At 47.4% G+C, this 20,000-nt stretch overlaps 4 protein-coding genes and 1 long non-coding RNA gene across 7 annotated transcripts in view; 3 read left to right on the forward strand and 2 right to left on the reverse strand.

Annotated features, from left to right (window-relative positions):
- The window catches only part of LOC132448644 (activin receptor type-1-like), a 28,065-nt gene extending 19,654 nt beyond the window's left edge, over positions 1 to 8,411 (reverse strand). The window contains 1 exon segment of the mRNA XM_060040096.1: positions 8,048 to 8,411. The gene's annotated coding sequence lies outside the window, so the exon portion shown is untranslated.
- Positions 3 to 415, forward strand: LOC132448650 (uncharacterized). Its single transcript, XR_009523402.1, has 2 exons — positions 3 to 136; positions 225 to 415. It is a non-coding gene; the product is annotated as an uncharacterized LOC132448650 (long non-coding RNA).
- Positions 8,412 to 9,230: 819 nt separating the features above from the next.
- On the forward strand, positions 9,231 to 13,408 carry LOC132448649 (uncharacterized protein C7orf57 homolog). Of its 2 annotated transcripts, none has more exons than XM_060040102.1 (8): positions 9,231 to 9,350; positions 9,599 to 9,646; positions 10,504 to 10,668; positions 10,771 to 10,876; positions 11,225 to 11,378; positions 11,486 to 11,550; positions 12,297 to 12,394; positions 12,771 to 13,408. In XM_060040102.1, exons 2-8 carry the CDS (start codon positions 9,616 to 9,618, stop codon positions 12,773 to 12,775), a joined length of 624 nt encoding a protein of 207 aa, XP_059896085.1. In that variant the 5' UTR covers positions 9,231 to 9,350; positions 9,599 to 9,615; the 3' UTR covers positions 12,776 to 13,408. The 2 variants fall into 2 exon arrangements, with proteins under 2 accessions (XP_059896085.1, XP_059896086.1); XM_060040103.1 differs by having other exon boundaries at positions 9,254 to 9,355.
- Positions 13,409 to 13,823: 415 nt separating this feature from the next.
- On the forward strand, positions 13,824 to 16,406 carry upp2 (uridine phosphorylase 2). The gene is made up of 7 exons (XM_060040101.1): positions 13,824 to 13,983; positions 14,112 to 14,226; positions 14,393 to 14,551; positions 14,714 to 14,828; positions 14,939 to 15,148; positions 15,326 to 15,472; positions 15,646 to 16,406. Exons 1-7 carry the CDS (start codon positions 13,931 to 13,933, stop codon positions 15,798 to 15,800), a joined length of 954 nt encoding a protein of 317 aa, XP_059896084.1. The 5' UTR covers positions 13,824 to 13,930; the 3' UTR covers positions 15,801 to 16,406.
- Positions 16,101 to 20,000, reverse strand: part of LOC132448643 (coiled-coil domain-containing protein 148-like) — a 24,518-nt gene continuing 20,618 nt past the window's right edge. For both annotated transcript variants that reach the window (XM_060040094.1, XM_060040095.1), the window contains exons 11-15: positions 19,778 to 19,918; positions 18,978 to 19,096; positions 18,194 to 18,311; positions 17,643 to 17,771; positions 16,101 to 17,014 (exon numbers count right to left, since the gene is read on the reverse strand). In XM_060040094.1, the coding sequence (XP_059896077.1) occupies positions 16,838 to 17,014; positions 17,643 to 17,771; positions 18,194 to 18,311; positions 18,978 to 19,096; positions 19,778 to 19,918 (684 nt within the window). In that variant the 3' untranslated portion in view covers positions 16,101 to 16,837. The remainder of the gene's footprint in view (positions 17,015 to 17,642; positions 17,772 to 18,193; positions 18,312 to 18,977; positions 19,097 to 19,777; positions 19,919 to 20,000) is intronic.

Below are 20,000 nucleotides of genomic sequence, written 5' to 3' on the forward strand. Positions count from 1 at the left end.
ACCAGTGCTATAGTACCACCTACCCAGTGATGCGGAACCATCGAGCCAGTGATGTAGTAACATCTATCCAGTGCTGTAGTACTACCTAGCCAGTGATATAGTACCATCTAACCAGTGACATAATACCACCTACCCAGTGATATGTATCATCTTACCAGTGCTAAAGTACTACCTAGCCAGTAATATAGTACTACCTTGCCATTGATATAGTATCATCTAGCCAGTGCTATAGTACCATCGGCCAAGGGCTTTAGTAATAAAACGTAGGTAACATAGTACTATAGCAATGTAGTACTCCTATGAAATAGCACTCCGGTGACAAAGTATCATTCTAGTGATGTATCATTCCCACAATAGAAGCCCAATCTGACAAGACGTATAAGGTGAATTAATCATTTGTGAATTATTTATTAAACGTGAAAAATCTGCTTCCAACTTGAATTCATGTAACCAGTTTTAATTTCTCTCTCTCTCTCTGGCTCTCTGTTTTGATATTTAAAAAGGACCATTTAATTTGAAACAATGGCTAAGAGTACCCCATTGTCACTGTTAACAACGACACCAACCTTTTTCATACAAATATTATAACTTTCAATGCCACATCGACGACCTACAGAGGAACACAAATTGTGTTAACAAACTTTCAGAGTGTTTAAAAGGATAAAGGGTGGGGGAGGGGGTGTTGCTGACTCATCCTACATTATAACCCCCCCCCCCCCCCCCAATTTGATGAGGTCATATCTCTTCTCAGACTCCAAAATCCCACTCGGGCGTGTGGGTGGTGTTTGGACCCCCTTGACGATCTCATCAGAAGCTGAGCGGTGCTTAAAATGATTATACGGGAGCAATTAAAAACGCTACTCAAATACGGTGATGGCTACATTTGCACCCCCCCCCCCCCCCCCCCAAAAAAAGGGGACTGATTAGACACAATCGCTCGAGCACAGCTGACAAAACCCAAACACAGAGTGTTTGAGTGTTCTATTAGAACTATGAATCAACCTCTTTGAGCAGCTTCACACGAGTCCTGTCCTCCCCACAGTCTTCAGAGTTTCTTAGCTTTCTATTTTAAAAGGTGACATTTGTCGAACAAACGGAGCATGAAAATTGAGTTGAAGCCAAGGGAGACTGCTGCTCTCTCCACCTCTTCGGTTACTCTTATTTGTATTCAGGTCAGTGAGAGGGAGGAGGAGGAGGATGAGGAGGATGAGGAGGAGGAGAAAGGCGAAGAGGAGGAGGAGGAGGAGGAGGAGGAGGAGGAGGAGGAGGAGGAGGAGGAGGAGGAGAAAGGCGAAGAGGAGGAGGAGGAGGAGGAGGAGGAAAGGGAGAAAGGCGAGGAGGAGGAGTTTTGTCTGACGGACGGCGTGGCGTGCTGCGCGGTGCGGGGGGGAAGGGGGGGGGTTGGCGGGGGTGTGAGGGAGGCTGGAGGCCCAGCAGGAATCGCTGACTCATCATCACAGTGGCGAGGAGGCAGATGAGAGGCTGAATGCGTGTCTGAGCTGGCAGCAGCCTGGCACCATTACCGCGGCGCAAATAGCCCTCACGGAGGGGCCGCAGTGTGCCGTGATACTAGGGCAATGCGGCTGTCTGCCTGGCTGTCCCCGTTTCGGGTCCCCGATGCGGGGCCCGTTTCCTGGCCCCGGGACCAGGGGGGTTGGGCAGATGGCTCTGCTCTGAGGTGGGGGTGACGCGGAGAGCCCCGGGCGATGCTCGTCCTCCGCGGCCAACACGGCTCCGATCGCACACTGAGCCTCAACCCTTTCAGCGGCGCTCGCCGCCTGCCCGGAGTCGCCGGGGACTTTTAGAATACTGAGCAAGAGAAATGCCTGAGTAAAGCATATGCCCTTGATGCTAACGAGCCGGAGAGACGGAGAGAGAGAGCACTGAAGCCGAAGCCAAAGATTAATAAATACAGCCGTTATAATGTGAGTTATGCAATAGTGCTTCATTCATTTGAGAGTGAGACCACAATAGTTTAGAGATGAGGGGAAAGTACTGCACCTAAAATAACAGTTGGAAAAATATAAACCACCCTAAATAATGCAATACTACTTCCTCAATAAAGGGAGTGAAACCACAGTATTTGAGGGATTTAAATGATTCTTGTGATTTGGTCAAACATTTATGATCCACCACATCGTATCAAGTCTCACACTAGACTGTTGGATGCCAAGTCGTGTCTGTGCGCCTCTAGTAGAATTGAGTGTGTTTGTTTACAAGCCAATACCAATTCAAAATGGTTCCTTCTTACTTTGTGGGGAACGTACCATTTTGAATGTGTCCTCATGGGTACATTTAACAGTGAACCCTAGTAACAACCAAACTTGTTTTGCTGCAAGTTATTTGGAGCGTCAATGTAAGTTAGAACTTTCTTGACGGCTAGTTGATATACATGTAATAGCTGCCTCAATCACTAATAATAAGTATGTAAAGATTGTAATAATACCATCTCCATCTACTTTAGCACCATTTAAAGTCAGTTTAACACCTCAATATGCTAGAGTACACCTTGGTGAATGACTTGTATAAGTACCGGTAAGCAAATATGTAATATATATACTTGCTAATGCTTACTATGTGTAAATGTATTAAAGTGCCGCGTTTCCATTCCGTCGATTCTGTGGACTCTGAGTTTTTGGGTTAATGCATTTATTAAGATGGAGAGAAACCGGTATCCTCAATGAATGGGAGAAAGGTTTTTTATCCCTGAGGAAAATTATTTTATATGCGAGGATGACATAAAAAAAAAACAGAGCATTGTGCCGTGAGAATGATATGGGTGTTATACAGGTTTTTGACAAAACGTTTTATCACTCTCACCAGGACACCGGCGGCACCATTGAGAATATTCAGCGTCCTGTGAGGGATTTTGGGCAAAAAAGACCGCATTGCAGTCGACACAGCCTTGAGAAGATAAAAGCATGGCGAAGCTGATTTGCATTATAAAGATTTTTTATTATTTAAATGAAACCGTGCTGAATAAATACGGGTTGTCCGAATTCTCGTACGGCCAAGCCCAACTCCAAGAGCTGTGTAGGCGAAGGGTGAGCACAGCGTCCTGGCTAATAAACGAGAAAGCAACCCCATCAGGCACCTCTGATTTGTTGCAGTTTAATTGTATGCAAGATGCCTCCAGGCCACTGTGTTGAGCAGGACAGATAAGGGTAGAGGAGCTGGGGTTGGGATAAACAGGTGCCATCAGCATAACAATGAAATCACTGCTAACCTGTAGTAATGGTTTGGCCGAAGGAGGGGTTGGGCGCGGGGGGGGATACTCTTCTTTAAAACTAAACAGAGTTTTTATATTGTGAACACAACCCTGATTTGGCATCAAATACTAGAACTTGAATAAGTAAACACTCATACTTGTGGACACCAGTGGACCGTCAGCTCCAGCACAGCTTCAGCTCCCAGAACCATCCTGGCTGGATCTCAGCACACATGGGCTCTCCGACATGCCTTGCACGAGGAAGGCTCTCAAATGCTAATAATACCCCCTCTTCCTGTTTAATGTTCCCCACTCTTCTATGTACCCCTAATGCACTCTACCTACACAGTCCCAAACCAGGGTTTTATTCTAGCATACTATCTTTTTTTTTGTTTTTTATAAAAAAATATATACGGGTCTTAACATTCATGACGATGATGACACTGAGAAATATCCTAGCTAGTTGCATTGCCAGAATGTACTGCAAGGGAAGAAGGATTATCACAAGAGGGTTTCATCGGTCAAAGTAAATTGGGCACCATGACTCTTAGACATCCATTGTCTTGACAGCCATTACAACACTCAAAACAGCCTGTTTATTCACTGTCTTTATGGCCTTCTGCTCTGTTTGCTGTCTGAGAGGAATGAACAAACACTCTTTCTTTTCCCCGAATGGGCCCTTGACCAAAGTCCACCATGCTAGCATCACAACGACCGTGCAACCATCTCTAGGCAACTTTCTCCCACCCACACGGATCATTGCTCTGATGCAGGAGCATGCATCCCCGATTCACCTAGTGATGCCCTTCATGCCGTTTCCAATGACCTGATGGTATATCATGGTTATAATGGTAGTATCGGCCGAAGCAGCGGGAACCATTCTCAGACAGTTTGCGACCAACAGTTTAGGGTCTCTGGCCACACGGTCCTTAGCAGGCTCGAGACAGCCGTGACAGCCGGCTGCCAACGGGGCCTTTATGGCCCAGGGTTCGCTTTCCCGGCCTTTCTTTAGTGGAAGCAGCCAAGCGTTAGTTCCCACCAACTTGAATGATGGGGAACAAAGCAATATAGAAGGTAGCAAGAAAATTAAAACATAAAATGAAGCCATTAAAAGACCTAAGTGGTCTCAGAGATGCACGTCTTTAACCTGATGGAAAAGTCAGGGCATCATAGCCATGGCAATATCAAACATGTCCCCGTCGATGGGACTCTCAGAGAGGATTTTATGATTACTAATTAAATGCACAAGCAATCCACCAAGGGGTAGCACAGGGGTCATTGTTCAATTGAATCCAAACTAACTCCCCCAAAGAGATAGGGCTGGGAGACAAGACCAGAGCAATGAAGCGAGTTGATGGCTCTCGAAATGTGGATTGCTGAAAGTCTCCACGGCCATCTGGGTTAGAGAGAGAGAGAGAGATGAACAGTCTAGAGAACTACAGATCTTTGTGGTGTGTGTGTGTGTGTGTGTGTGTGTGTGTGTGTGTGTGTGTGTGTGTGTGTGTGTGTGTGTGTGTGTGTGTGTGTGTGTGTGTGTGTGTGTGTGTGTGTGTGTGTGTGTGTGTGTGTGTGTGTGTGGACAGCAGACTCCTGGCTCCTCTTCACCACCACATTTGAATCCAGAAGAGAGGAGAAATCCATAACCATGCCAAGACCCCAGCAGCCGACACAGTCCCTGGTTCCCCCTCATTCCCCCCCCTCCCCCCCTCCCCTCCCCCCAGCCCCACCCCCACCGTCCCACTTCCTGTCTCCTTCTGAAAATGCGGTCCCCACAAAGTCCAAGTCCTCCACTGAAAGTAGTTTGGTTACATAATGGCTTATAATTATTATAAAAGGGATTCAGTACTTTTTTGGAGGGGGGATTCGGTGCTCAGGGAAGAGGGGGGGAGGGGGAGGGGGGGGGGGGGGGGGGTAGTACAAATAATATTGTCTGCAAAGACTTTCCTCAAAGAACGAAAAGAGCTGGACCCGAACAATAAACCGCAGAAGAAGAATTCAAACGCCAAGCTGTGTTCCCATGTTCCGCTCTGCCTGGTCCGGGCCCACGACCACGGCTTAATCCAAACACACAGACTTCTGACAAGTCCAGACACACACACACACACTGGGGCCAGACAACCACGCAGACTGCAACGGCCCCGCGTCACGTCTCCTCCAGGATGCCCAGAAGGCTCTGTAACACACACACACACACACACACACACACGCTAAAATAATCATACATTTTTCTTACGTCTCTCTCCCTCACCACTCTCACCCCCTCTCTCCCCCCTCACCCCCCTCCAACACCACGACCTGAGCATTACACCTCGTGGAGTCAGGCCAAGGCCCAGATTCCTGCAGAGACTTGACGTCGTCCTGCCGTCTGGAGCGGGCCGGCTCCTTCTCTGGGTAATGACAGTGTGTAACCCGACTCCCGCACCGCGCCAAAACCAGCCCCCCCCCCCCCCCCCCCCCCACCACCGACCCACACCACCACCACCACCACCACCACCACCACCACCACCACCACCACCACCACCACCACCACCACCACCACGTCCCCCGGCCCCAGCACAACATGGCTGTCTGGGTCCGCTTCCTTCGCCTTCCCCTCTGCCATTGTTCCTGCCCAGAGAGTGCCAGCTGCTCGTGACAGCCAAATTACTGTGAGCAGAGAAATGATTGCTGTCAGAGGACTATTTCCCTCCCTTGCTCTCTCTCTCTCTCTCTCGCTCTCTCGCTCTCTCCCTTTCGCCCTCTCTCACTCCCTCTCTGCGTCTCTGGCTTGCTTTCTTTCTCCCTCTCAGGTCTCTGTGGGCAGATTATACACTTTATGGTCCTCGGAAGAGCAGCTGCAGATTGGGTCCATCGGCGGGGCGGGCGGGCGGGGGGGGGGTTGCCAACAGAGACCTGATAGTGAACCGAGGGCTGTGGCAGAGAACCAACAATCCTTTGACTTGTGTCAAAACTCAAGTCCATTCAATCTATGTGGACCGGCCGGCTGTCCAGCACATGGCTGCTATGAGCCTTTGAGAGTGAAATGGTCGAATTAATGACCACCAAGATTATAATTCATGTGTTACCGCTTTTCCAACCACATGACAAGAGCAATGGATTTTGAATAATTTCAAAGAGATAACTTTGAAGAGAGAGTTAGTATTAGGAGAAAAGACACGCTGCGGTGATGAATGGGCCGTAGTCTGCCATGGGGTAAGAATGCATTGTTAGGCCTCATTTCTCTAAGGATCCCAGATAGACCGTCAGACATACGACTCTCTCATTCAGGCCCAAACAATGCCAGGCACAGAGGGGGGTTGGGCAGGATTAGGCTGGGCTAGACGGACGTGCTTCAGGTAAAATGAAGACCGGAGAGATCCACTGAGGGGGTACGGCTTTGAGATCTGTGTACTGTCCACTCTCCAAAAACCAGTAGTCCAGACAAAAGCTGAAGGAAACCAGAATGTCTCCTGAACCAGTTGGCTCCCAGTCACAGCGACCGGGCAGATCTGTGTTAATCTATACAAATCAGTTCAATTGTCCAGATAACATCAGCTCAGGTGACGCAATTTCTGTGACATTTTACAACAACAAGATTGCTACTTTTACAATTTCTGAAATGCGGATACATTGAAGGTATCCTTTCAGACGAGAACACCTAGGAGGGAGAACAGGTTATACATATATATAGTAAACACAACTTTTGTGTGTGTGTGTGTGTGTGTGTGTGTGTGTGTGTGTGTGTGTGTGTGTGTGTGTGTGTGTGTGTGTGTGTGTGTGTGTGTGTGTGTGTGTGTGTGATAGGTTCAGCTTGACTTAGAAACTTTTTAGTGAACAGAAATAACTACTTTCATAGAAACATTGAACAGCCCACCCCCATCACGCACGCACACGTGGACACACTCATGCACCCACACGCACGGTGCTGCTGCTCTCAGACTGGCGCCGTATGAAGTCTGCAGTCTCTCACCCTCTGCCGGGTTTACTTTAGATTTGCTCCACAATCTTATCGCAGTTCTAGACTTATTTCCTGTGGCAGCTTGTTCGGTCTCCTACAGATACGTCCAAAACGCATCCCATACCTTCTGCTTGAACACGGGAATTGTATCTTGCTTAATCTTACTATGATCAATCAATTTTCTACTAATCAATGCGATCACCAAAGTCGTTAATTATGCATGTACCCTCCTCCCCTTTCAGGCCGACAGGGTCCATTGTAATGCTTATAGCTCAGCATGGGATAATGAATACACACGACCAAGCAAAGACGACCCTCCTAACAGCATTTGAATGACAAAAGACTGCAAGAAAGTAGCAAGTAGTTGCAATAGTGTCTTCAACCCCAGCAGAAAGAAGGGGGTGAAACACAGCAAGACAGCGCAGATTGGCGCAAAATAAGAGACAATGTCAACACACCGAAGCATCAAAATACAATCACCGACATCGGGTCCGATGTTATTGAACAGTCGTCTTTCATAAACGATGGTATTTGAGGGATATTGTATTTAGAAGAGGCACTGTATTGAGCAGGGACACTGTATCTGGAAGGCAAGTAAGGGGACTACACGCTTTTCTTAAAAATAAAAAGCCTAGAGGTTATGTACGCGTTTAGTTTGGATCAACATAGTGGGCTACTATGACATTATAAAACCACGATATGGAATAGCTTGACTCTCAAAACATGATTTGTAAGAACATACACATAGATTAGAGGGAATCTTCTTGGAAGACACACAGGAATCTGGAAGCTTAGCGCGGAGCACAAACAAGCCGCTGCAGAAAGTCGTCTCTTTCCATATCGCTCATGCAAAGAGAAGCCAGCTTTAAGACGTTGTATTTGTACGGAAGGAAACAACTCACCTTATTTATAATGATTCGAAAGTGACCGGTGAAGCAGTCCGGTGTAAACTCCAAGCTACTCTCCCATCTCCCGAGGATCCAGCGACAACACGGCGTTTGTTATGAAGTGTAGAGAACAGAGTCGGCGGCGAGCCAACATTATCCGTCCTCCGTTCGCTATAACGTGGCAAGTTCGCTCGAAATTCAGAGCTACGCGGTGAATAAGTGGACTACTGGAACTTTACATGAGTCCCATGAGTGATCGCTGAAGTTTTCTTCCCGCATATGCGCACCAAATCGGAACTGCCTGCTGGTTCTAAACTGCGGTCCGACACAGAGCCTGGATCCGTAGACTGCAGGAGGAAGTTACCTTGGAACTCCTCCGTGTAATTAGAGGACCATTACACATCATTTCCCCTGCGGGTCCTTAGCGCGGCCACTAGAGCCCGCCAGATCCAGCTCTGGGTTCTAGACCAGACCGTATGAAATATAGGTATTGGATTAAAGACAATATGTCCAACGTTTTTTAAATAAAAATGTATCAAATACCTTTGTCCTGTCAATGTTAGCTATTTATTTGCAGGCTATGGCACACCAAATAATTGTGTTAGTACAAATTGAAATACAACTGATAGATAATATTACGATATAATAGATTATGTATCGTGTTATGTGCATATTTCTTGCCTGTCTTAAATATGAGTAATAATTATTAATATTAGTTCAAATCTTCGTGCAATGGTGCAAACCATTAATATGTCAGTGCTATAGTTTATATCATATAATTAACAGAATCAATTACACGACCATATAGCCTGCAACATGGGACATTCTTACTTTTCTTTAATAAATCCATTATAGCCTTAGGAAGTGGACGCAATCACAAGAATAATCAGAATCACATACATAAGTAACCCACCTCTCCTCCTTCATCTCCCACCCTTGAAGACCAACACTTTGGATATAGTGAATTAAAGTTGTGAATTATCATTTCGATAAGTGGACTTTAAATACACCCTATTAATTAAAACGGAAATACAATGTAATAACAACCACACCAAAATCCACAGTAGCCGTTTGGGATACGGTTTATTTGTAACTAAGAGAAATACGATATAATAGAACATGCATGTGGTTTAATCAACACGGAGGGAAAGTGCATCGTAATGCGAGATGGAGCGCTGCCACCAAACGCGCCGCTCTAGATCCCGCCGCTCTATGATCAACACCGCGTTACCATAGCGACCAGACCCGACCCAACGGAATCGGTGCTGTTGCTGCTGCTGCTCCTGCTCATCATCACTCTCCTCTCTTCGCCGAACGGGTAAGGTGGGCATCTATCCTGTGAATTAACAAGTCATTATTTCCCCATTATTGTTCCCCCTCTCTTATCTCAGATAGAAAACATTTATATTTTAACGCTTTCCCAGAAGGGCGACGTTCGTCATGTTTAATAATGCGGCCGTTGGACGGTAACTGCTGGTCTGTGTGCGTAGTTGGGACGGCGCTGGCCGTCTGGATGTGATGTGGTCTGGTGACAACATGCTGGGTCTTTTCTCCTGTTTCCAATAGAAGCAACATCAGTAATCATGAATAACGACCAGCAAACCACTAAATCGGGCAAGTACAACAAAGGCCTGCGCACTGCATCGGGGCTGGTCCTTAGCCTAGCTCCCTGCTAGCACAACGGTCGGGTCCCTAGCCTAGCTCCCCGTTAGCATGGGTACGGTTCCTAGCCTAGCTCCCCATTAACACCGGTCCGGTCCCTTGCCTAGTTCTCCGTTAGCATCGGTCGGGTCCCTAGCCTAGCTCCCTGTTAGCATCGTTCGAGGTCCAGAGAGGCGTTGACGATAGAAGGGAACACGTACGAGACTACCGACCGGTTACCGGCGGGTCAATTTAATAACTTAGCATTTTAAAACAACGCGTCACTACGGTTGTGCTTTTCATCGCGATTCACTGCGACACCCTGAAATGTCCGCCCTTCCTTTGGGAGCACAACACGGCGGGTTTAACCCTAACAACCGAGTCGGTTACTCCCTGCTGATGATAATAAAGGCATGGCTACGTTTAAGAAGCTCCTTCCGTAGCAACATCCGGCCTTCCTCAGCAGGAGATGAACGGGTTCTTCCCAAGTCATATTTCTTGGCCGTTTTGACTCCGCTCACGTCACACACAACGCACCGCAGCCTTTATTCACGCAGTTGTATGTCACAAAATATGTTCCGTAGGTATTTTTTTAACGTATGAGTTGTTGCTACGTGCGAGTAAAGGGCTCTGCACAGCCCTCTGCTGGCGGCACCAGCTGAGTCATGTTCCAGGGCTGAGGAGGAGGATGAGAGGTGTTAGACTGGGCGGGGTGGGGGGGATGCTGCGCTGCTTACTGCCTGCCTACTGCCTCAGGGAACTGTAAACGGTACATGTGGGAGTACGTGGCGATGTATTAACTTCCCCATCCACTCTTATCCACACCACAGGTTTAAAAACCGGGTACCAAAGTAACAATGGGCCGACCTCCCAGATCCCGGGCCTGTCCACGGAAGCTGACAGCCTCCCAGAAGAGAAGGCCCGTGGAAGGAGGGTGGGGGTCATGGAGTCTGACTCTGACTATGTCAAACTGGCCAAGCAGGGCGGACAAAAGGGTAGGACAACTCGAGACGTTGCAGCTCTTCTCATCTATGTTCGATATATTGTCCCGGGTGGGCCCTCACTGTTTGGTGTGCTTTATTTACTGATCCCTAAAGGACTTCTCTGGCATGAGGAGACTCTTGCTTCCAAACCCTCTCAGTATACGCCTTCAAACTGGTTTGGCGACTCTGAAGAACCAGCAGACGACAATGGAAACATAAGGTAGGTGACCAGAATATTTAATTACCACCGGCTGTTAATTATCCACAAACAATATATCCCTTAATCATCCTTGCTATTGGTTGACGGTGAATGGTCATTCATCAATACAGATTGGATTTCCATACAGTTAGTACTAGAGCACCAATTATTTATTGAAAATCATATCCTAATGATTAATAAGATTAAAATACAGACCACCCTCTTGATTATCATTTTAATTATGAATAGCATTCATTTTCATAGAGACAAGACAATGTATAATACTTTTTAATACTAAATGATTATGCATAAAAGGGTACAAGAGCCACAGTGCAAGGTATATTAATGACCTTCTTCTTCTCCACACAGTAACGAGGATTTAAAAAAAAATGGTGCCTCCTCCCGACTTATGGCCGCTCCATTCGGGACGGATGGTAATATGGAAAAGGGTGATGGCAACGGAGTGAAGGACGATGGGAAGGACGATGGGAAGGACGATGGGAAGGACGACGTCAACAATGAGGTTTAAAAAATACATGCATCATAGAAATAGAAGCCTAGATCTGCCCGTTGCTGAAATTGTGCCTGTTAACATGCCGGTTGTTAAAGTGTGTTTTGTTTTGAGTGCAGCTGGATGACGAGGAGGTTGTCAGCCCAACTGATGACGAAGATATGAGCTCCTCCTTCAAAAAACTGTAAGTAGGTTTGGTCACAAGATGGCAGTGCCGTTCCTCGTTTAGTCTGAGAAGCTGAATGAGGCGATGACTCTGCTTTGGGGTGAACAGACTCCATACTCCTACTGCAGCAGAATTCCTTATCTTGTATTTTCTTAAAATAGTTTTTAGCCTACAAGCGACGCCCTAGGAAAGTGTGAGACCAAGCCATGGGAACCCCCCCCCCCCCCCTGCTTTGCAGCATGTCTGCTTTTAAATTAGATTTGGCGTTCATACGACATACTTAGTAATTAGTTAGCTGTAACGCTTGGACACATTCCCAGATCCCTGACCTCTATAATTGTCCTTGTTGGTATTGGCACAGCTTCTAGGCCAGCAAATGTTTGTCCCCGTCTAGAAGAATGTCAGCGACAGGTCATAACCCGGCTCTGATAGTCGGGTTATGACCATGTGACTCAAGGCATCAGACCTGTTCGTGTTTCCCCCTACATATATTGTGTGACAAATTGTTTTTGATGGGGGCCGGGTACATTCTGCTCTCGGTCATAGTTTCCCGTCCGCACTGTTATTGTAATAGAGTATCTAGGCCCTGACTTTGGTCACGGTGATGTCAGGCTCTGCTGGGAGTCTGTTCCGATAGCCACACCCACTGCAGTTGCTTTATGGGTCAATGTTTGAACGGTCTTCACCGACCACCTGGCTCTGTTGTTAATGGATAAGTTCATGAATAAATTAAAAGTGTGTTTGGTGCTGGTCTATTGTTCCAGGGCCTTTGATAAGAAACCTAACCCCGTCAGCATGTCCAAGCTGTTGAGCTTCGGTTACGTTGAAGAAGAGAAAGCTACACCCGAACGTAAATTATCAAGTGAGTACTTTAGATGGGGTTCCCCCCTCTCTATTGTTCATTACAGATCAGTGGTCAATTATCAATCACGCTTGGTCCGATATTGTCATTCATTAAAATCAATCATAATTAGAATAGATGGTTTGAGGGGGAAATAATAATGAAAAGTAATGTCTACCTGATAAGTGGGAATCAACTTGTGTAAATAATACATAACCAAATATTGTTTTTGGTGATGATGAAAAAAATAAGCATAACTGGTAGGGTGCTTCTGGATGTCAATCATGAAAATTGGCTTCAGTCAATAAAGATGGCCAGCTGATTGTCACCCAGATAAGAGGACGATTTGTGTACAACGGGTTGGCTGACTCAATTGTTTTTGTCTGTCTGTGTCCAGAATAAACAGATTGACCGTCTGAGACCGGGAAGAACACACACACACACACACACACACACACACACACACACACACACACACACACACACACACACACACACACACACACACACACACACACACACACACACACACACACACACACACACACAGAGAGAGACAGAGGATACCATTAATTTCCCTCTGGCCAAAATACGCCGTCCCTCAGCCAGTGATACTAGTAATAGACACTATTTCCCTCAGCCTGTCACACCAGTAATGATACCACTTCCCTGAGCTTGTAATGCTATTAACTGATTCAACTTTGCATTCCTGTCTCTATTGCTGTTTGCATTTGAATAATGTAAGCTAATGTTAACAGATAACATTATACCAGATAACATTAAAACTGAAGATATGCCAGTTTTATGCCGTTCGTAATGAATGTGAGATGGCCTCCTAGTGCCTGCCAGGCCTGTTATTAATGCCCTATATATATATACATATAAACATATGAATAGCAACTCATGTCCTTGAAGTTATGCCTTATATGATGAGCAGTATGTGTGTAACATTCGTTGGTTTGGTTCTCCTATGTCCTATAATTGTCCTCAAAGCTCTTTTTTGGGAGAAATTTCAATAAAGTGTTTTGTAACCTTTCTTGTAGTGATTGTGTGATGCACAGTTGAAAGCCTTCAAGACATTCGCTTTGCAGTATCAGTTTTCCAAGTTTTTTTTCAGTATTTACAACCCAGTATTATACTATTAACCTAAGTATTGTGTTGCAATGTTCATATAGTCAAAGCAACTTCATGTTGTGTAACGGTTTTCTGGTGTGATGCTATCCCACTATTCTATATTACAACTCAGTATGTCTTGCATTTTAAAATTGCTTGAGAATCCACTTGTAGTGTTTCTGTCCGCAAGTATATACTTCAACTGCAACGGGAATTCCTGACTTTAGCAATCCATGTTTGTTTGTTTTGAGTGTTTTGCCGTTAGGTACATATGACACGCCTTCCTAGGGAGCCAATCGTCCCTCTCACTAGATCAGGGTTCACCACTATATCAGCACTGCATCAAGAGATCGTAACTCATAAACCAGCGGTGAGCTCTCTGATACCAAACCAACTATTTACATCAGAAGATTTCTATACTTTGATTTCCAAACCACTGCAGCCATGGCACCAATTCTGCTCAATTGCTTGGGAAATGACCGGAAGGAATATTTGGAGTGAGTATATGAGTCCGTTTAATTCTACGATAAACCTTTTTATCAAAACCAGTTCTGTCAGGACGAAACGGGTGGGTTTCTGGTCGTTTATTGCCGAATGAAACTGAGCCACAATTTATTTTCCACAGAGAAACATTTCATGTGAACAATCCCAACTTGGACGGCATGGAAGAGGACATTCTCTATCACTTCAGCCTGGGCACAAAGACCCACAACCTTCCTGAGATGTTTGGAGACATCAAGGTTTGTGAGAACGGGTCACAAGAACATAAAGGGCTTCTGAAAGCTGCTCTAGGAAAAATAAGTGGAGGACATTTTTCGCTCAGTGGAGAAGGAATGTTACAAGTAAAGCTATTTTCTTTCTATTACGCCGAGAGAAAGTCATTTATTTTCCTTTCTCCTCATATAGTTTGTGTGTGTTGGGGGGAGTGCCAAACGCATGAAGGCCTTTGCCCAGTTCATACACACGGAGCTGAATCTGCCCGGGAGCAATGATGAACCCAAGGACATCTGCGAGGCAACCGATCGCTACTGCATGTACAAAGTTGGACCCGTGCTTTCCATGAGCGTGAGTATTGCATCACCACACTTGTATCCTAACAATGACATGGTTTTAAACTGACCCAACTCTGCCATTATGAGCCTCCCAGACTCACAAGCTTTTCTTTTTGGATTGTATCTATGGCAAGCAAAATAAAAAATAAAAATTCTGTTTACTTGCGCGTTTTAGCATGGCATGGGTGTCCCTTCCATCTCCATCATGCTGCATGAGCTCATCAAGCTCCTTCACCACGCCCACTGTCGGGACGTGGTTCTCTTTCGCCTGGGCACCTCTGGGGGAGTCGGTAAGTTCACCACCTCTTCCGCTGGGTTCAGGCAGCCTCAAAATAGGCCTTGTTCAGACGGGGGGAAAGCAGTTATTTTTTTTTACATGCCCTCATGTTTTGCCTTCCAGGGCTGGCTCCGGGGACGGTGGTGGTGTCAGAGAAGGCGTTGGACTACAACTTCCTACCCCAGTTCGAGCAGGTGGTCCTGGGAAAAGTGATCATGAGGAGCACGGAGCTGGACGCGGGCGTGTCCCGGGAGCTCCTGCAGTGCTCCAAAGAGCTCCCCAACCTCCCGGCCGTCATCGGGAACACCATGTGCACCAACGACTTCTATGAAGGTGAGTCTCGCTCCTCCTACCATCAAGGCCCATATGGTTTGCGTTGGGATGTTTACTCGACCTCTTTTGAATCCATTTAAAGGGGTTGTGTTGTATTGAGGTTACGTCATTTCCCCCAAAAAGGGACAATATAGGACAACTTAACTAACTTAAACATGCCATCCTCTGCCTCTCCAGGCCAAGGGCGGCTGGACGGAGCTCTGTGCTCCTTCTCCCACGCGGAGAAGCTGGAGTACCTGCAGAGAGCCTACGAGGCCGGGGTCCGCAACATCGAGATGGAGTCCACCGTCTTCGCCGCCATGTGCCGCGTGTGTGGCCTCAAAGGTGAGGCCTCAGAACACATGACATGTCGCTTCAGGTTACCGCCATCCCCCCCCCAGCACAATCCCCTTTATCTAACGGACCACTGGTGTCGACGTTCCTCGCCCTACAACCATCGGCCCTGCGTCGTCGTGTGAGGCTCTCTCTGATGTCTTTGTGTTCCACCCGTTCTCCAGCGGCCGTGGTCTGCGTGACCCTGCTGAACCGCTTCGACGGCGACCAGATCACCAGCCCCGAGGACGTCCTGGTGGAGTACCAGCAGAGGCCGCAGGTCCTGGTGGCCCACTACATCAAAAAACGCCTTGCACTCATCGCCCTGACCCCGCCCTAAAGCCTCAAGCCCTGCCCTAAAGCCTCTAACCCCGCCCTCAAGCCTCTAACCCCGCCCTCAAGCCTCTAACCCCGCCCTAAAGCCTCAAGCCTCTAACCCCGCCCTAAAGCCTCAAGCCCTGCCCTAAAGCCTCTAACCCCGCCCTAAAGCCTCAAGCCCTGCCCTAAAGCCTCTAACCCCGCCCTCAAGCCTCTAACCCCGCCCTCAAGCCTCTAACCCCGCCCTCAAGCCTCTAACCCCGCCCTCAAGCCTCTAACCCCGCCCTCAAGCCGCCAACCTTGCACCGCTACGAATGAAGTGTATATAATATATACATTATATTATATAGATATGTGTATAAGGATGGATTCATGTGATTACCATGTGGATATGTGTTCTTACTCCTCACGCTTTGGTGCTTCTGATAAGCTTCTAGTTATTATATAAAGAGTTACCTTTTTTGACCTAAAGAATGTATGATTTTATTACAATCACTTGCTCATTATTTAACGTATTTAACAAAATAATTTTGTTCTGTATTTATATTATATGTACTGTGAAGTGTATTGTGTATAATGTTACAGTGTCATGTTGAATATGAAAAAATAAAGTGTTCTTAAAGCTTAATTCTCAGTGTTCTTTACAGTTATTATGTATCTTTACACTTTACACACCAAACGGATACATGTGAAATACATAGTGTGTTTTGCAACACACTGGCCAATTAAACGCGTTGTCAGAATAATTCAATTTCTATAATAACAAACTTATACAATCTTATAACTAGCCAATTACCAGTGGAAACATGCTCATTTGGCATCATAAGCTCCTTTCATTTGGTAGACGATGAGAAACATTATTAAACAAATATTAATGAAGTGTCATAACAGGGTTACGCCTACATATATCATTCGAACGGATCGTGGTTCTAAAGAGTCCATAAACACGTGGTCCATCAGCAGTAAATACAATGTTAATCCTTCTGGAAACAAATGACCTAAGTTTTCTACATGATCTGATAGTGTAAACTGCCATACTGCTGCGTGTTTATGTTTTGGTCATTTCCCTTCGTAAGACCCAGGGGTTGGGTCTGTCCTGAGGCCGGCGGACACCGTGTCTCTGCGAGGGGCCCTGGGGGGCCGGATGTCGGCCAGGACCTGGCGTGCGTAGGGGGTCTGGTGGAGACCCGCCTCACGGAGTGCCTGCTCCACGCGCACCCTGGGGTCCGACACGATCTGGACACAGGGACGCATGACCTCAGACAATCCCAAGGACGCCTTATGTGGAACGGCCACAGGATCGACCCTGTTTTATCATTATCTTTTAAATGCATGCACACAAATTCAACCGAGTACAAGAGTACACATTTATGCCGTTCGTGATGCTGGATATTTTGGAGATTTAGGATAAGTAACCAATTATGTTCCATATTCGTAAACACTAAACCAATATGATCCCTCCACTGGGCAGAGGGTCCGAGGCGAGTACCGTGAACGGCCCTGAAAGTCTGTGACATTCCACCTGAGTTAAACATTGTTTTGTTGTGCCAGAGACTTGCCTTGCATAACTTTGTATTCTGGGTCGTATGTCATTCAAACATTAAAGGAGCACTAACGATGTAAACAATAAAGAGGGTCGCTCGAGTGACTCAGCAACCAGCCAGTGAAAGTTCCACTTCAGAGATTCTTTTACTTTATTTGAGGTACCATGCCTTTGAATTCTTCATAACTACCTCATTACCCCATTATCAGGGCATATTTCCTGAATCAAATGTATCGATCTGACAATAACCCGTGACCATATTGCGATTTTCTGGTTGGCTGAGCTTCAGTTGCAAAGCCGGAGCTTATGGCTATGTCTCACCTGGCTGTCTGTGTACGTGTTGATGTTGTATAGGGGCTTCTGGGGCTCACATCCCTCCTTCTGACGACTCCTCCATGCTTCAGTCTCCCCCATCATCCTCTCTGGGTCGGCCTCTGCTACCACGGCAACCTTATTGACATTAAGCTTCAAAATATTAAATCGAAGAAATGCAGGAATACTAATCTGTAATTTGTTTAAGACGCATGTCATAAGTGAGGGGGTAATTGGTCCGGGCGTTCTTCTCCAGGATGGCCACAGATGCGCCGCACACTATGGGTTTCAAACCCAAAACCTTTCAGCTTCAGAGTCAAAGACCCTAGCGACTATCTTTCTATCCGGCCACCCAGTATAATGAAACAGCAGTGATGCAATACACTTCACCAGAAGATGGCAGCAAAGTCGCAATGCCGACATCAACCAGGACCGCTATGGACCGCTAGACCAGACCGACTGACTCCTTTGCTGGACCACCGGGCCGCTAAACCGGGCCGCTTGACCGGTCTACACGGCCGCTAGACCAGACCTCCCGACCCCCGGGCCGACCCACCCACCTGGCTCCTGAGGGCCTCCAGGCGGGTCCGTGTCTCCTCCAGCTCCCTCCGGCGCTGCAGCTCCCCCGCCTCCCTCTCCTGCCTGCGGAGCAGCAGGGTCTCCTCGCGATACCGCACCCTGGGGAGACAGACGTAGGGGGGGGGGGGGGGGGGGGGGGTTCATCTCCACCTCTCTGACACCGCTCTATCTGCCCTCCCCAGACAACCCCCAGCGGGTGTCTGAGGAGAGGGGGGGGGGAGGGGGGGTTCATGTGGCTGCCAAACGCCCTTACATCTACTGTCAAACCCCCCCCCATCCCCCTGTGTCTCTTACTCCTGTCCCACCCCTTACCACCCTGCCAGAGATCTTGAGCCACAGGGGCAGAAGGTGTTGGAAGTAAGTAAATAGTCATGAGGAGCAGGAGCCTGTTAAGGGCTGATTACGGTCCCACCACGTTCACGCAACACAAGGACCACGCAGACGTGGTCCTTGTTCACGCAACACAAGGACCACGCAGACGCTTCGACGCAGAAGGTTACGATTTTTGCCAAAAATCGTAACCTTCCGTCGAGGCGACGCAGCAATGGGTCCGTAACCCCCTTGCCTTGCGTGAACGTGGGACCATAATAAGCCCTTAAGACCTTCATCTACTGATACTCCCGGGTTGAACCCACACACGTGGAGCCGTGTGGCCCGCACCGAGGCTTGTGTTTTTACACTCTGTAGTGCTCCAGGTCCTTCCCCGCAGGTCACCCACTGAGTCTCCCCCCGGTGACGACCCCCCCGGGGGGCCGGGAGTCTCACCTCTCCTGGTCCCTCCTGGCCTGCTCTTCCATGGAGCTCCTGAGAAGAGCCAGTGTCTCCTCGTCTCTCCTTTCCAGACGCTCCCTCCTGTCCTGCTGCCTCGCGTAGAACTCCTTCAACTGCGACACAAACCCGAAGAAGGAGAAGAAGAGGAAAAATAACGGTTAATCAGAATCAATAGCGGCGCTGATTTCTCGTTGCGTTCAGAGGAGCTCCTCTAGATCATCTGTGGAACATACAGGAGTCGGGGAGGAGGGAAACAAGATGATATTACCCCACCCGTCACGCGATTGTGCCAAACAACACGACATCCAAAGCAGTTTAGTTGCTCGCGTTAATCAGAGATGGAGCGAGGTCATTAGAAAACTCACAAACAATTAGTTTACAGCTGCGAAGACGTCATCTACATGGTTACATCTGAATATATATTCGACTATGTATACCTGCTTTGATTCACTGGGGTTTTTAGGAAGTTTAAATCAATACACAAAACCATATAGATGGAAACGATGAGACAAAAAGACACTTTAAAACCTACATAATATGTCCTCGTGATTAAAACGTAATGTTAATTGGACTGAAAGTTCTTGCTAATGTAATAAAATAAAAAGTCCACAATGGTTTTGGTTATTTGGTAGCAAATCTTTTATTCATGGGCTGTGTGTTCTTGACGGCTTCATGTTTAATGAATAGCAGCAGGAACAGACATCCAATTAAATCAAGACCGCTAACGAGCCTACCTACCGCCACCACGAGTGAGCTGAAAAGCGGGTCGCCGCGGTGACGAGCGCAGCATTTACCTTGTCTCTCTGGTGTGACCTGACGGACGCCTCGCTGTCCCGCCTCCTGCCCAGACGCCTCTCCTCCTCCTCCTGACGCCTGGCGGCCATCAGCGCCTCCAGCTGGGACACCTCCTCCTGCCGCGCCCGCCACTGCTGCACCTGGACACACACACGCACGCACCCACGCACGCACATACACACACACACACATGCAAACATGCACGCACACCAACGCACACAG

Source organism: Gadus macrocephalus, chromosome 20 (genome assembly GCF_031168955.1).
Source record: "Gadus macrocephalus chromosome 20, ASM3116895v1".
NCBI lineage: Eukaryota > Metazoa > Chordata > Actinopteri > Gadiformes > Gadidae > Gadus > Gadus macrocephalus.